Genomic DNA, 16615 nt, shown 5'->3' with positions numbered 1-16615 from the left:
TATGGGGAGCTTTGTAAAACTCTTCACATTGACTGTTAAGTGCTCCTGAGACATCAGGGGAAATTGGTATCGAGAAAAGACTGATTTTGCTGGAAGAGTGTCACCGGGGACCTTCAGGAATGCTATTTTTGGACAGTGGTAGAAAGGAAAAGCAGATTTTCTCCAGGGCCTTCGCGTGGAAGTGGTCAGATAAGGAAGGAGTTAGGAGGCAGCTCGGAAATGGGCAATCCGGACCCAGTGGATTTTTGCAGTTGTCAAGGTCCATCCCTGAGCCTTGGAAGGGAGGTGAGGGGATGGCTAGGACCCTAGCAGCACCGAGCGCCTTTGGGGGGTGGTCCAGGCTGAGCCTGATCTTTCTCTCCCTCATTGTCCTCACAGGTACGCCATTCTGACCAAAGCCACCTGGCCTTCGTGGAGAGGAGATGAGAAACAAGGTGTCCTCCACTTGCTGCAGTCTGTCAACATGGACAGTGACCAGTTCCAGCTCGGGAAGAGCAAAGTGTTCGTCAAAGCCCCCGAGTCTGTGAGTTTCCTCAGGGCCGCCCCTCTCCCCACAGCCCCTGTCGGCCCCCTGCCCATGGCGTGGCTGGCTTCTTTTCCTCATCCTGCTGTTCATGCCTTAAATGTGGGCTCCTCAAAGAAGGCTTTCCACTGCTCCCAGTCTAAGCATAGGCCATTCTCCACACCCCAGAGCCCTCAGCATGGATACAAAGCTATTTTCTTTTCTTACTTAAAGTCTCTCTCCCATTCTAGACGTCATCACCTTAAGGTCAGGGAGTGTTTTGTGTGCTTTTGTGCACTCAGAGCCTCATGAGGAAAGTGGCTCATAGGAAGAGCCCAGTAGTTATTTTTAGTGTCCAGTGGTGCCTAAGCTAATAGGTACTTCTTTGCCCACAAAGGAGGCTTGGGTAAACCTACATCCTCACCTGGGTGACACCAAGCAGGTTGTGTAACGCAGGCCCAGGCTTCCTCCTTAAAGGGGGAGCAGATCCTGGGAGTGACAGTTTCCAGAACTGTATCTTGAAGACCATGAGGAAGCCCGGAAAGGACTTTCAGGGGACCAATAGGTAGAAGGAGAAATATCTGGGCTTAAAGGACAGGGATATTTACCAGTAAGGAATTCAAACATATAGGTTTAACAATTTGCAAACTTATCAGGCCTCCACAGATTAATTTAGTGGAACTTCTTCATCTTTCCTGATGAGGGTGTGGTCACTCTGACGGTCACTAATGAACGTCCGTCCACAGGAAGTTCTCAGTTTGAGCAGGAACCCAACCCATCCCCTCAGTTCTGCCCCATAGCTCTGGGGCTGTGGAATGAAGACACTTTTTTTTTTTTGGCTGCACTGGGTGGCATGCGGATTATTAGTTCCCCGGCCAGGGGTGGAACCTGTGCCCCCTGTGGTAGAAGCATGGAGTCCTCACCAGTGGACCACCAGGGAAGTCCCAAACATACTCTTTTTTTTTTTTTTTTTTAAGAGTTTTATTAGCAACTAATCAAGATGCTTTTTTTTTTTTTTGCGGTACGCGGGCCTCCACTGCTGTGGCCTCTCCCGTTGCGGAGCACAGGCTCCGGACGCGCAGGCTCAGCGGCCATGGCTCACGGGCCCAGCCGCTCCGCGGCATGTGGGATCTTCCCGGTCTGGGGCACGAACCTGTGTCCCCTGCATCGGCAGGCGGACTCCCAACCACTGCGCCACCAGGGAAGCCCAGATACTCCTTTTTAAGTTGGAGAAACTGCTGGAACTAACCGGGGCTGGGCATCACCATTTCTTGAGGTTCCTGTAATAATCACAAGACTCCCATTTCAGGAGTCTTTGGTGAATTTGGCAAAATTAGTCACCATATCAAGGGGAAGTACCATGAGAACTTGCGGTGTTGGTCATAATGGAAACACTTGACTCTAGGCAAATTCTGGTCTCGCAGTGAGTTTTCTCCTTTACAGTGGGCCCCATGGCTGCTGTTCTGCCTGCCTCACAGGATCAGCCCTAGATCAGAAATGCTAATGGTTGTAACTGAATGGCTTTATGAACTGTAAAGGTTGTTAAATAAATAAGTGGCACACATCGACAGAACCCATTTATGAAAAGTTTGTGGTAGCATTTTCCACTTTGAGTTATTTGTAGCTTCACAGTAATTTCATTTCCAATTATAAAATGAAAATGTTGTGTCATACACCATTAAGCAACCCACAGAACAGTTCCTGTTCTTTCTAAAACAGGATGGAGTGATTTACTGGTACAATGGAGAACTCTTCTGTTGTTTTATACCCACTTTTACTTTTTTGACTTGCTAAATTTTCACAAAAACAGCCTCAATATTTTTCATACTTTTTTTTCTGATTCAGTTGAGCTTTGAGATTTTACTTCAAAAATCAAGATTTATTTTTGGTTTTTCTTTTCCGTGTCTTCCTCCCAATTGCTTTTTACCATCACTTGACTGTCCTCTCCCCCATCTTTTTACACACGCACACAAATCCCATTATCACTACTCTCTCCCCACCACCATCACTCATCCATCCACATCTAGCCCTGACATTGCAAATACTTTTACAAAAATTGGTTTTTAGGGACCTCCCTGGCGGTCCAATGGTTAAGACTCCACACTTCCACTGCAGGGGGCACGGGTTCGATCCCTAGTTGGGGAACTAAGATCCTGCCTGCCGCATGGTGAGGCCAAAAAAAGAAAAACGGTTTTCAAAAATCTACCCTGTGATCTCGCCTTGATTTTTATAGTAAATGTGCTGAATTTACAAAGTAACCCATTTGCTTTTAAGAACCCACATTAGACATCAGGCACCAGAGGGTTTGGTTTGGTTTTATTTGTTACATGTGTCCATGATTTTTGCTTTTTTTTTCCCTCTCTCTCTCTCTCTTTTTCTTCTTGAACCTCCCTGCTTTCTAACCCGTATGGCTTTTGGAAAGAACCTAAAAACCAGATAATCTTTGAACTCATCTGTAGGAAGCTGGGAACTGGTTGCATCTTCATCCTTTCTGAGTCACAAGTGTATTTTCTATGACACTCCCAAAATAGTTCTGTGAGAAAGAAGAAGAAAACAAGACTTACCCAGCAACCCAACACACAAGATAAGAAACACCAACAGATAATCTTCCAGTCGACCGCGGGGCTCAGATTTTAAACATTCTGTCCAATTGTTAAAAGTCTTTTGCTTTGGAAATATGTTCCTTGTGTTTATTGTATATGGCACTGATGGCTGTGGAATGAAGTGCCCCTCTCTTGGTATTTTGAGTTTGAGATGTGGTTTTGACACAGCTGGGGATGTGAGAAGGAGAAGCTGAGTGTCAGGGGGAGATCGATGTGGCTCCAGGGTACAGACCCAGACAAACAAGAGACAACAAATCAAGCCCAGCTGCCTTCAAACCAAATTCACTTGTTTATACTTCTGGAACATTTTAACAATGACATTCATCATCATTACTTTGGGTTTTTATTGGTCCGTTTTATTTTTGTTCCTAGAGAGTCATGTAAACCACTTTCTAGGTGAATGAGAGTTTCCCACCATTTTACGAGTTGATTAGATGCAGATTTACAGAGAAAGACTTGTACGTCCAAAGACCTTGGTTCACTTTCCAGCCTCACCCAATCTTAGTTCCAATGTTCTCATCTGTAAAATGGAGATAACACAAATATGTGGTTCATGTAGTTGTTGAGTGGTTGAATGAAAGAATGTGTGTAAAGCATCTAGAATGACTCCTGACCTGTAGTGGGCACTCGGTTCATTACAGCTGCTTGCTGTCATCTTCGTTATTCCAGAGCTTTGTTGAGTGGGGTGCAGAAATCAGTATTCATCGTTAAGGTTGCCTGAGTCTCAACACCTGCCAGTGTCTGATATGAGCCCTTAACTAAAACAATCTCCAGCCCCTCTTGGTGAATCTAAGTCCTAACTAACACATCTTAAGTCCAGCTCCAGTCACTGGTTATTATCCCTGCCCCAGTGACTCCTTGGAGATTTCTATGAGGCAGGAAGTCTATACTTCTTTCATGGAACCAAGAGGAGGGCAGCCCTCTTTCCACTGCAGCACAGGCTCTGCTCTTGCAAAAGCTGGAAAATTCTAGTAAGACACTATAGGCAGCACTAAACAACTGCCTCCACGAGCTCATTTGATCAAGCCACTTAATATCCTCTTTGGATTGAGGTGGGAAATAAGTAGATAAGTGCTGAATCACTCATTTGATTCTCACAGAGGTTATGAGCAAGGCAGGACAGACACCATCATTAAGGTCCAAGTGAATACACTCAGATCCAGCTATTTTCCACTATGTTTTTTGTTAAAAGAATATGTATATTATATTATGGTATTATAATATATTATATTAAAAGACTGTATATATAAAAGTTATAGTGATCATAAACACATTTTTTCACCTTTGTTGATGAGTCTGAGAAGCTGCTCCCCATTATGTCCTCAGCTAAACTGAGTGTCCCTGAAATACCCAAAAAAGTGATGTTCAGGTCCTGTGAATTGGCTCACATTGGTCTTCTCTATATTCACAGCTCTTTCTTCTAGAAGAAATGAGAGAGCGAAAGTACGATGGGTATGCTCGAGTGATACAGAAATCATGGAGGAAATTCGTGGCCCGGAAGAAATATGTCCAAATGAGAGAAGAGGGTATTGTAGTCATTTTGTTTCATGAATTTACCAAATCTAAGAATACTTTTGAACTTAGACGAATTACAAGTTCATTTTACTTTGCATATAATGTCGTGTGTTAAAACCTTGCATTCATTTAGAGTTTCTCTGTGTCTTTCCACACTGAGCATTTTCCTCCTTCTCCTCGGGGACTGATCCTTCTCCCTTCTCTGCCCTTTTGGGAATTGCAGCCTCTGACCTCCTGTTGAACAAGAAGGAGAGGAGGAGAAACAGTATTAACAGGAACTTCATCGGGGACTACATAGGGATGGAAGAGCACCCGGAACTCCAGCAGTTTGTGGGCAAGAGAGAGAAGATTGATTTTGCAGACACAGTGACCAAGTATGACAGGAGGTTCAAGGTACACGCTGACTGCCCACCTCTGAGAGTCACCAAACAGATTCCTTAGTTTTAAAAATAACTCGTAATTTTGCTTTTCTGATTACCAAAACAGAACATGCTCGTCGCAGACAAATTTAGAAAATGCAGATAAGCCAAAAGAAAAGTAGCCACCTGTACCCAGAAACAATCACTGTTAACATTTTGTGTGTATCCATTAGAACTTTTTTTGCAGGCATACATTTGAATATTTAGTTTTACGAAAATGAGATCTACCTTACATGCTGGTTTATGTCCTAGGTTGTTTTGCTCTTAAAATATGCCAGGGAGAACTTTCCATATTAATAGATGTGTCAATATAAATTATTTTGTTTAGCTGCATAGTATCCAATTCAACAGTTGCTTCACTATATATATACATATATATTTTTTTCGGTACGCGGGCCTCTCACTGTTGTGGGCTCCCCCGTTGCGGAGCACAGGCTCCGGACGCACAGGCTCGACGGCCATGGCTCACGGGCCCAGCTGCTCCGCGGCATGTGGGATCGTCCCGGACCGGGGCACGAACCCGTGTCCCCTGCATCAGCAGGCGGACTCTCAACCACTGCGCCACCAGGGATGCCTGCTTCACTACAGTTTCTCATTATTCTTTTCTCAGTGGGCTTTTTTTTTTTTTTCTAACCATCGTAAATAAAAGGATGCAGTGAGCATCCTTTCACATGTCTTTGTGCATTTGTCTACTGATGCTTTTAGAATAAATTGATAGGAGTAGACTCATTGGATCAAAAGATTCAGAATTTAAAGTGAAGTGTTCTTACCCATTTTCCCTGAGCAAATGACTATGCAGGGCTTTCACAGAGCCACTGGGGGCCAGCTGATTTTTTTTTTTTTTTTTTTCACCTCTTAGACATTTTCTTTTGCCTGATAAAATCTTGACCCTAATAGTGAAATATGAAGCCACAATAGCTTATGGGCCCATTAAGAGCTTTTTATGTGTGTTGGTTCTTGTTTGTTTTTTTGGTCAGGAAAAAAAATAATGAAATAAATAACAGTATTAATTTCACAAGAAGGATGATGTTGTTTTGCCAAAACCAAATCATTCCTTACAACCCGAGTATGGTACCAGCTGCTCTGGTGGCAGATTTGAATGCAAACATTAGTGCTTAAGTCTCTAAGTAGTATTTGAGTATAATACAGTATGTTTATATTAGATTTTTAAGGATTGTCATTGAAATGAAAATTTATCAATTTTAAAAATTAAAAATTTCATGGGCTCACAAAATTTATATATGCACGGATCCCTGAGAGAGAAACATTCTGCAGCAGATCATTGGTAGGGTCGTCCTACGTGTTGGTTTGCCCTGATACCTTAGGTGTTGTCCTGATGGTCTGCCATTTTTGTAAGTCAAAGAGAGTCAAGTATCAGCAATTTTACATGTCAACCTAAGAATCATGAACAGTGTCCCCTTTTGCTCTCGAGGGACGGCCATCCAATGGTAGTGAAAGTTCACTACCTAAAGCAGCATCCCTTCACCTGGTCACAAATGCCCTTTGTGTGGAGTATTTTCACTCTGACACTTTTTAAAACACCTCTCCTTACAGAGCGTAAAGCGAGACTTGCTTCTTACTCCGAAATGCTTGTACTTAATTGGACGAGAAAAGGTCAAGCAGGGTCCAGACAAAGGCCTTGTGAAGGAGGTGCTGAAGCGGAGAATCGAGATGGAGAGGATCTTGTCTGTGTCCCTCAGGTGAGTGGCCAGGGCTGGGGGCAGGGGAGCCCTGTCTGTCCTCAACATCACCAACCGCTGTTCCAAACACAGCCTAGAGAAAGGGCCCGTCAGGCTCCCCAGTTGTAAAAATCATGATGAAGCGAACCCAGTTTCCTCTCCTTCCCAAAGAAGAGCTCATCTTCATGGCTCTCAGGGAGTCCCAAGATGACGAGAAAAATTTGCCCTGATCAAGGGATACCCAGATCCTTTGTTCCCATAAAATTTGAGAAATAAATGTAGTATGTGAAACAACCAGCACAATTGCTGTTATTGAAGTAGGGCCAATGTTCCGAGCCCTGCCCCCAAGCCCACCTCGCCCCTGTTGAAGACCTAACCCGTTTCACCAGGAAAGGCCCAAGCACAGGTGGACATTAGGTCATCAGTACTGCTTTTTAGTTTGCTGTGACGTCTGACTGTCCTAGGTGGGAAGTTTCTTTGGACTCCTTGAAGCCCTTTATGCCTGTTAATACCTATGGGGGGAGTACAAATTGGTCTCCATAATCTATAGCCCTGGAATCATTGCCAAATGCTCCCTTCAACCCCAAGTTCACAGGTAGGGGCCCTTGCTCTTCCTGTCAGCACTATGGCTTTCTTTTGGCAGAGGGGCTTCTATGCATGCTGAGACTTCCCTAAGTCCCCTGCTAATAACTCTCAGACTAAGTTCCCTCTGATGAGAGGAAATCCTCTCAGTCCACAGAAGGCTAAGAAAAGAGGAAGAAAGGCCCCTTTGAGCCCAGTAGCTTCCTCCTTGAGTCACATCCCTGGCCCTTCTGAGGATACCACTGCCTCTCATGGCAAGCTTCTTCGGGCTGCCATGGCATTAAAATGAGAGATGTTCTGGTTACTTGCGAACATGTCTTCCTGGAATTTGGAACTCTTATTCCACATAGAAGACAAAACTCCTGCTCTTAGGAAAAAGCAGGGGTTTTGTGTGCTCAGGCATCTGATTTACCAGGCTAGAAATCCTGGCTCCAGTGTGATAATCCAAAGCAGATTTTAAGTTGTGTCCATTCTTGCCTGTGTCACTGTGGTTTCTGATTCTATCTGTTCCCAATTTTCCTGATAAAGAGCCAGGCAGTACAGTGAGGTTAAGAGTTTAAAACCCTTCAGTTCAGGATGTGGTAGAACTAAGCAGATGAGTCCATCAGCAGCCTTGTGCAGCCCCACCTCAGGTGGGTCTCAGTGCCATGGATTTCACTGAAACGCTCTAGGCGCTGTCGGGTTTTCCTCAAAGGTCTTTCTGAGAATTCAGCTCGTGGGCCACGACCTGCTGGCCATAGTCTCCTGGCTAGCTGGGCCCTGAGGCTGCCCTTGCTGGTCCAAGGAACCCAGCTGGAAGCTTCTCTTTTTTTCTTGCATGGGGACCAGCTATACCTGGGCTAAGCTGGATGAGCTGAAACGTGCTGTGCACACTTGGCAGTAGCCGTGGCTATAAGACCAGGAGTCACAGCTTTGGGGCACATGTGCTGATTACTCTGAGAATGATCATTGTTCTTTCTATTATTATTGCTCAGGTCTGTCTGCAGCCTTCAGACCATCAAGGAGTGCTTGATCATCATATGCCTACATTTGTATCAAGCACTTTGACACTTAATATCTTATTGATCAAGTCTTTGAGGCTTATCAAGGTTTGGGATATTCACACTCAAGTTTGTTCCTTCTTTTTTTTTTTTTCCTCCTCTCTCAGCCTCTGGGGATACAGTGTCTCATAGTAAAATCAGATTCTTTTTCTGCTTTCTCTTTAGTATTTCTAAAGAGAAATACTATTATTTCTTTAGTATTTCTGCATTTCTCTTTAGTATTCTCAACATTTGCTTCCTTATGGTCTTTCCTTGTTAGAGGATGTAATAAAATGAGGTACTTAGCCTGAAATTTGTTCTGGATCTAGGGGAAAAAAAGAGCCTGAGTCATTTAAACTTGTTATATCTGCATGTTACAGTTACTGAGCCCCAACTTGTGAAGATTAATACTGTTCCTGCATTTCCTTCAGCCGTTGGGTTAGGCTAGTAATCTAAACCAAGTTAGGAATGCAACCACATGGGTCGTGGAGTGTGAAATGGATTGAGTAGTGAAATGGAATCCAGAGTAGAAATGGATTGTGGTACCAGGAGAACGTGTGTGTGTGTGTGTGTGTGTGTGTGTGTGTGTGTGTGTGTGTGTGTGTGTGTGTGTGTGTGTGTGTGTGTGTGTGCGCGTGCGCGCTCAATGTATTTCAGTATTGGCATAGAGAAAAATTTTAACAGTTGTCTAGCTCTTCAGGAAGAAAGTTGTAACGTGTTTTGAACACTTTAGGAGGCTTACTTCTTGACTGTTGGCTGGAATGACCACCTAATGGATTCTTCTAGTTCAGACTATCAAAGTGTCCTACAAGCTTCATCTTTCAGCCCGTCCCTAACTCTTACAACTACTGGGAAAGCCAAATTGGCTCACAGCTCCCTATTCAAACAAACCAACCATACGAAAAAAATTACAGGACAATTTGGGGACATGTGAACATAACTATTTGATATGAAGGATTTATTGTTCATTTCTTTATGTGTGATAATGGTATTGTGGTTATTTTTATTTAAGGAAGCTTTATCTTTTAGAGATACAGACTGAAATATTTAAGGATAAAATAATATAATAGTTATACTCTGCTCCAAAACCTAGCTGGTGTGTGGAAGTGGGGAGAATGAGACTGTAGATACATTTGATTGTGGCTTGATCATTGTTGAAACCTCCTGACATGTAGAAGTTCATTCTGCTATTCTGCTTTTTTAGATATTTGAAATTTTTCATAATAAAAAGTTTTTCCTAATCCTTCAATAGACATCGTATTTTTAGAAGTCTTTACCTTTTTGATTTTTGTTTTTTTTGGGTTTTTTGGCTGCATTGGGCCTTCATTGCTGCGTGCGGACTTTCTGTAGTTGAGGAGAGCAGGGGCTACTCTTCGTTGCGGTGCGCGGGCTTCTCATTGCAGTGGCTTCTCTTGTTGCGGAGCACAGCTTCTAGGCGCATGGGCTCAGTAGTTGTGGCTTGTGGGCTCTAGAGCGCAGGCTCAGTAGTTGTGGTGCACGGGCTTGGTTGCTCCGCAGCATGTGGTATCTTCCTGGACCAGGGCTCGAACCCATGTCCCCTGCATTGGCAGGCGGACTCCCAATCACTGTGCCACCAGGAAAGCCCAAAGAGTCTTTACCTTTTTATAAATGGTAATATATCTAGTTGACTTATAACTGAAATTTTAAGAAAAATGTTTTTTTAACTTACAAGAAAAAAAATAGATTAGACCCAATAGCTCAGAGAACTACAAAGACTATAGTTACTCAAAGGGCCAGGAAAATCCTTATCTAAATAAAAGTTAGCCCAAAACACTGACACCTGCGTTTCTGTCTTGGTTGAAGACGTGGTGAGACGATCAGGAAGTGACCCACTGATATGCAGGTGAGACATTGGATTTCCAAGGCTTTGGGGATTCTGCTGACAGAAGGCCCAGAATGAATTTTTGAAGGATCCTTCAAGAGCCGCTTCTAATCCAAGAACCGTATACTGGCCTGGCCTTGCTCTTACTTGAAAAACTCAATTTGCTGGCAGGGTGGCCACAAACTTCAATTGCCCATGTTCTTTGCCTTCCTGTCGTATGTGATGAGATTGGAATTATAAAATCTCCTATGTGGGGTTCTCTCTGATGAAGCCTCTAGTCCTCCTCATCCTGACAGCTGAGCCCCAGAGACCTAAACCAAAAGCTGTGGGGCTGCCTGTCTGGTTCGGTAGATTTTCCAGTACTTGTACATACTGGAGAAATCATCCTGGAGGAGGGGGCTTTAGACAGAGGCTCCAGCTGCCCTGGGCACGACATTCTTGCCTAGACTGTTTCATTGCCTGATTGCCCTAAACCTCTGGCAAGAAGAACAGGCTGCTTCACTGCTTGTTCAGCTGACCTGACTCATTCCTGAAATCTTGCCTTGCTGTGGCTTTTGAGCTTTTGGAAACCTGGAATTTCTCTGTTTTTGGACTGATCACCTACCTTGTGTTCAGCTCTGGATCTGAAGGTGAACGAGACACAGTCCCTGTCTTAAGGAGCTCCATCCCGTCCTGGAAGGAGGAGCAGGGCCCTGAGTAAACATGGGGCACACAGCTTACAGGTGTTGAGAGACTTTTATCCAGGATACTCCTGGGACACAAAAGATGTCAGTGAGCCTTTCCCCTGGGGTTGGGTGAAGCTTCTCCCAGGAGGCCTGACACCACGTGTATCTGCACTTTCTCAGAGATTAATGTAGGATCCCCAACTGGTGCCACTGGTGTCTCTGGGTGGTAGAATTCTGGATACGGTTTATTTTCTTCTTCTTTTTTTTTAACCTTTGTAGTTTTCAGTTTACTAAAAGGAGCATCTATTTCATAAGCAGGAAACATTTTTTTAAAAGGCTGAAATAAAGGCAGGGGCCGTCCTACCTGAAACTGACTTTTCAGCTTTAAAAAAAAAAAAAAAGAGTTTACCCAGGGTTTTGTAACTAATGTTTTTGTGAAGAAGATCTTGGTTAAGGGAGTGAAACAAGATTTTCTAGTGTTGTCAGCAGTACAACAGTAAGCCACAAAGGCGAGAGGATAAAGAACCAGTAGTCAGCCAAACCAGAGACTAGGAAAGCATCTTTCAACACGGCCTACTATGCCAGTCGTCTGTAAGGAATTGCAGGTTGAGCATATGAATAAGACGGGGGTGAAGTCCAAACATAAGTCTGATTTTTTAGGGAAAAAAAATGTGAAAGCTTTGTTTTCAGATCTAGGAACCTGGGCTGAGGAGAGGGGAATGAGTTGAAACTCTGGCCTGGGTAAAGATGATTTCCTAACTCTCTGACTCGGGTCACCAGAGGGAGGGGTTTTTGAATTTGGTTGAAGTCAAAGTATCCAAACAGCCTCTTCTCATTTCCAGACTCATGCTGATAATTGACCTTGATGTTTTGGCCTGCTTGCTTTATTTCTTTATGATCATGAAACTTCTAATACATCTGAGCACATTAAACTACTCAAGGTTTCCTGTGTTGGACTCATTTAATAACCCTGTTGAATAATCACTCTCCCACCTAAAGTACAGCCAGGCAAACAGACATGCCCAGACATGAGTCAGGCAGCTGAAATGGGAGTTTCACTCCACCGCACACACCAAAAAGTGGTGCTTCTTTTCTGCCTCTTCCCCATTGTACACCCTCCTTCCTAAAGCAGAGGTCTTCTTAGACCTGTGCTAGGATGCTGGGGCTTTATTTCTTTAATTCCAAATGACTTGACAGAGCTGTTGTGAGCAACTTTTACACAAGTGCCTTTTGGAGTTTTGAATTGCTGTCACTGAAGTGATTAAGACAATTCCAGACTTTTCATCTGCCTACAAACAGGCAGATGATAGGAGCTTTGCGGTATCTTATTCTCACACTTTAAGAAAAGATTCCAATTCCAAGTTTGGAAAAATTCGTGAACAAGGAGGTATAGTGGAGATTGTGAGCTGTCCTGTAATACCCATTCTCTCCTTTCCATGTTAATAGCTGGCAGCCCACCCAGAGACTACATTTCCCAGGCTCCCTTCACCTAGGTGTAACCAAGTGACACAGTGCTGGCCAGTGGGGTGTGAGCAGAAATGACTTGTACAACTTCCTGGTCGTACCTGTAAAGAGGAGGAGTAGACGCCTGGCTCCCAGGCACTGTAGAACTGTCATGTTGGCCCTGAATTGCCTTTACACATGCTCTTGAGTGACAGAGATTAAACCACTGGTTGTCAGGGTCTTCATCACAACAAATCCTAGTGCAGGTAGCATGATTGTGATGTAGGGATGTTTGAAAACAAACTTTTTTTTTTTTATACAGACAAATTGTCCTTAAATTCCTGATTTTAAGAGTCATATGAGAGAATATTTCACTTATGCTTTTGGTGGGCTATAAACTTCTTTTAAAAGCAGATTTTAGTGACTTTACTTTTATACTTCATTGTGTTGTGTTTTAAAGATTTTCAGTTATTACAGAGAGAAAGACAGTAGAAATTTAGTGCTATTTTACAGGATTAAAAAAGGAGTGGAGGGCTGCCCTGGTGGCGCAGTGGTTGAGAGTCCGCCTGCAGGGGACACGGGTTCGTGCCCCGGTCCGGGAAGATCCCACATGCCGCGGAGCGGCTGGGCCTGCGCGTCAGGAGCCTGTGCTCCGCGACGGGAGACGCCACAACAGTGAGAGGCCCGTGTACCGCAAAAAAAGAAAAAAAAAAGTGGAAAAAATCATGGAATAAACAAAACTACAACTTTCATTAAGTCTCTCCAATCTCTTTGCAGTACTATGCAGGATGACCTCTTTATTCTTCATGAGCAAGAATATGACAGTTTGCTTGAATCCGTCTTTAAAACTGAGTTCTTGAGCCTCTTAGCAAAGCGTTATGAGGAAAAAACCCAGAAGCAACTACCTCTGAAATTTAGCAACACGTAAGTTGGGATCTGGGGCCTTGATCTCACTGTTGAGGTCCAGGCTGAGAGGAGGGGAGGCCTACGGGGTGGGGGGATGGGGTCTGACTGGCTTGGGTGACTCTGAGGAGCCCTGGGTGCCTTGACTTCCCCCGTGGACTCTTAGGGCCTGCAGAAGACAGTCTGGATGGTTGCCACAGGCTTTGAAAATGTCACTTTTGCATTTCTGTGAGATAAGGACTTCATTGGATGGTGTATCTTATCCTTTGAACAAAGGTCACCAACGTGAGGCCAGGAAAAGGCAGATTTTATATATCACCAATAAAAGAATATTTTATTTAGCAGAGCAGGCAGAAGTAGTGTAAGGCTGAAGCAGAAGAAAGTGATTGGAGTGGAGCTTAAGTTCCCAAGATCAGTGCATAATACAGCGTGTTGCTGGGGCATTTGGAGACTTGGGGGCTGTGGATGGCTGGTGTCTTGTGTCTGGGCTTTCACCTTCATTTGCTTTAACAACATTGTCTCGTGGACCAGACACTGGAGGACTGTTGAACTTCTAATCTCATGTTTGCTGAGTGAGTTATTTGGCTTTTTTTTTCCTTCATAATTTACCCATCTATAAAATGGGGATATCCTCCACTCTTCTTACTCACAAGGAAGAGGCCAAAGTAAAGCCTTAATCCCATAAGGAGGGGACCTTACCATTACTCATGCTGCTGCGGTTACAGTGAAATAGATACTGGAAGCAGAATGAATTCATTACAGCTTTTCCAAAGAACAATTTGGCCATGAGTACGGGGGGCAATTATTTTTGTCTGGGAATTTGTGATAAGGGAATAACTCAAAAAAAGGAAGACTATAGCCAAGCCACTCAATAGAATAGGCGGCTACTTGAAAAACTGGAAAAATCAATTATGATTTTTCTGTCTTACAACATGAAAAAATATAAGGTAAAAAAACCAAAATATGAAATTGCATTATGTAGGCATTTAGGCAATGTGGAAAATAAAAACTGGCTGAGGAGTTCTGCAGTTGTGAGTAAGCTTCCCTTTTATTTGGGAGGGAAAATGTTGTCTTTTTCCTGCCTAGGGTAGGGGTGAGGGTGGAGGAATAGAACTTAAATAGCAGCCACATTCTGTGCAAAGAAGATGTGAGCTCTCTGTGCCTGGCATCTCTCGGTCCTCCACAAACACAGACCTGGGCAATCAGAGAGAAGCACAGTGACATACCGCAGCGGGTGTGGCCTGGTGATTGGCCTTTCTTTCTGTTCCCGGGGCGGTCCCACCTGTATCCACTTGACAGAGTGGCAAAGCACCTGTACTGGGGTACCTCCCTCACCAACTGGTGTCTCCCAGGGGCTGGACCCCGAATGCTGCCTCTGTCGGGGAAACCCACGGACTGTCATGCCTGTCCGCCGGGCCCGGTGCTGGTTCCGATGATCCAGCCTTGCCTTGTTTTTATAGCTCGTTTGCCCAGCAGCACAACGCCATGCTGGAGTCTATGAGCCGCACTTTCTCACTGCTCCATCCCGACTTGTTAATTCCAACAAATATGCTTGTCGCAGGCTTGAACTCAAGTTGAAAAAGGAGAACTGGGGTCCCTGGAGTGCAGGGGGCTCCCGGCAAGTGCAATTCCACCAAGGCTTTGGTGACCTGGCCATCCTCAAGCCCAGCAACAAAGTGCTGCAGGTCAGCATCGGACCCGGGCTGCCCAAGAACTCCCGTAAGTATTCACGGGCCCCACAGGCAAGACCACTGCTAGGCTTCTGGGCTTCCCGCCTGGCCCTCCCTCACCCTGCCCTGAGCCAAACTCTTTTCCTACCAAATGATCATAACACTGCACAGATCTGCAGGGCAAAGAACCAGTACTTTGACTGCTTCCTGTGGCTGGGGTTTGCTTCAGATTGAAACATTTCAGACTAAACCAACATCAAGGCAAATGGGCAGGTTAAACCTTTCTGAATGATTTTGTAGTTATGTGTAGTATTCCTGGCATTACAGCATGAATTGTGTTTAAAACAAATCAGTTTGCTGGCTTTACATTTCCCAGCCCTTTCCAGTCCGATCTTGTCAACAATACAAACCTCATCCTTTCTGTCAATTTTATTTATTTTTTATTTTTAAAATATATTTATTTGTTTGTTTGTTTATTTGTGGCTGCGTTGGGTCTTCGTTGCTGCACGTGGGGTTTCTCTAATTGCGGCGAGCAGGGGCTACTCTGTTGAGGTGCACGGGCTTCTCATTGTGGTGGCTTCTCTTGTTGCGGTGCACAGGGTCTAGGCACGTGGGCTTCAGTAGTTGTGGCGCATGGGCCTAGTTGCTCTGTGGCATGTGGGATCTTCCTGGACCAGGGCTCAAACCCGTGTCCCCTGCATTGGCGCGGATTCTTAACCTCTGCACCACCAGGGAAGCCCTTTTCTGTCAATTTGAAAGAAACTGACCATATTTACCAGCTCCCTACAAGGTTTTGCTCTGTTACTGTGCATCACATTTAATACCGCCCTCCTTCACTGTCAGTTGCTTCATTAGAAGACATACATGCAGTAACTCACAGCACAGTCTGACTTCTTTACTGGCCTTTGATTCTTTCTCTATTTATAAATGATATTTATAAAATTATATTTATAAGGCACAGTATAGAGTAATTACATATGCTGTGTACTCATATAATGTAGGTATCTTTACAGAATGCAGCCCATGTGTACGGTCGATGAAGAGTAAGGCAATTCCCTGGTGGTCCAGTGGTTAGGACTTGGTGCTTTCACTGCCGGGGCCTGGGTTCAATCCCTGGTTGGGGAACTAAGATCCCACAAGCCACACAGCCAAAAAAAAAAAAGAGTATGACAGGTATAAAATAGGCCTTTATGACATCTGTCTACAAGGCGCACATTGGCACGTACTATATAACTCACTAATACAGTACAGAGAAATAGCCACTCAGAAAATGTTGGTATATATCTGTGTATCAGTTGGTATTTGCAGAAGACAGCACATTTAGGTGGGATTTTTTTAAAGAGACTTTTACATAAAAGAACTCTTTGCAGGGGTGTTGGCAGGGTTAAGGGAACAAAGTTGGGGCTCGGGCAAAGAACAGCAGGATGCCACTATTACCCCTAAGGATATAGGTAGAGGAGACCCCAGAAAAGAATCTGAAAAAGAATGTATATATATCAGAGTCACTTTGCTGTCCACCAGAAACTATAAATCAACTGTACTTCAATTTGGGGAAAAAAAGGAAGAGATACCCCAGCCCCTCTCTCCTCTGGCCCCCCAGTCTCCTGCCGGTGCCTCCCACTGATGAAACCCAACTGGAATGCAGAAGCCTAGCATTCCATGGGGCTCAGAACCCAGGGCACAGAGCACGGCAAAGGAGAGCTGCAGATAACCAGCAAGATGTGTATGAGCAATGCTCAGCAGGCCTCAAAGTGAAACGTTGTCTAAACGTT

At 44.3% G+C, this 16615-nt stretch overlaps 1 protein-coding gene across 2 annotated transcripts in view; it reads left to right on the top strand.

Annotated features, from left to right (window-relative positions):
* Nucleotides 1-16615, top strand: part of MYO1E (myosin IE) — a 207861-nt gene that overhangs the window by 169766 nt on the left and 21480 nt on the right. For both annotated transcript variants that reach the window (XM_081227979.1, XM_081227978.1), the window contains exons 19-24: nt 379-523; nt 4517-4631; nt 4844-5013; nt 6594-6739; nt 13048-13194; nt 14735-14892. In XM_081227979.1, coding sequence (XP_081084105.1) covers nt 379-523; nt 4517-4631; nt 4844-5013; nt 6594-6739; nt 13048-13194; nt 14735-14892 — 881 coding nt within the window. The remainder of the gene's footprint in view (nt 1-378; nt 524-4516; nt 4632-4843; nt 5014-6593; nt 6740-13047; nt 13195-14734; nt 14893-16615) is intronic.

Source organism: Mesoplodon bidens (genome assembly GCF_964165515.1).
Source record: "Mesoplodon bidens genome assembly, chromosome: 3".
Lineage (NCBI taxonomy): Eukaryota > Metazoa > Chordata > Mammalia > Artiodactyla > Ziphiidae > Mesoplodon > Mesoplodon bidens.
Note: the sequence above shows the minus strand (reverse complement) of the source record. Positions and strands in the feature narration are given on the sequence as shown.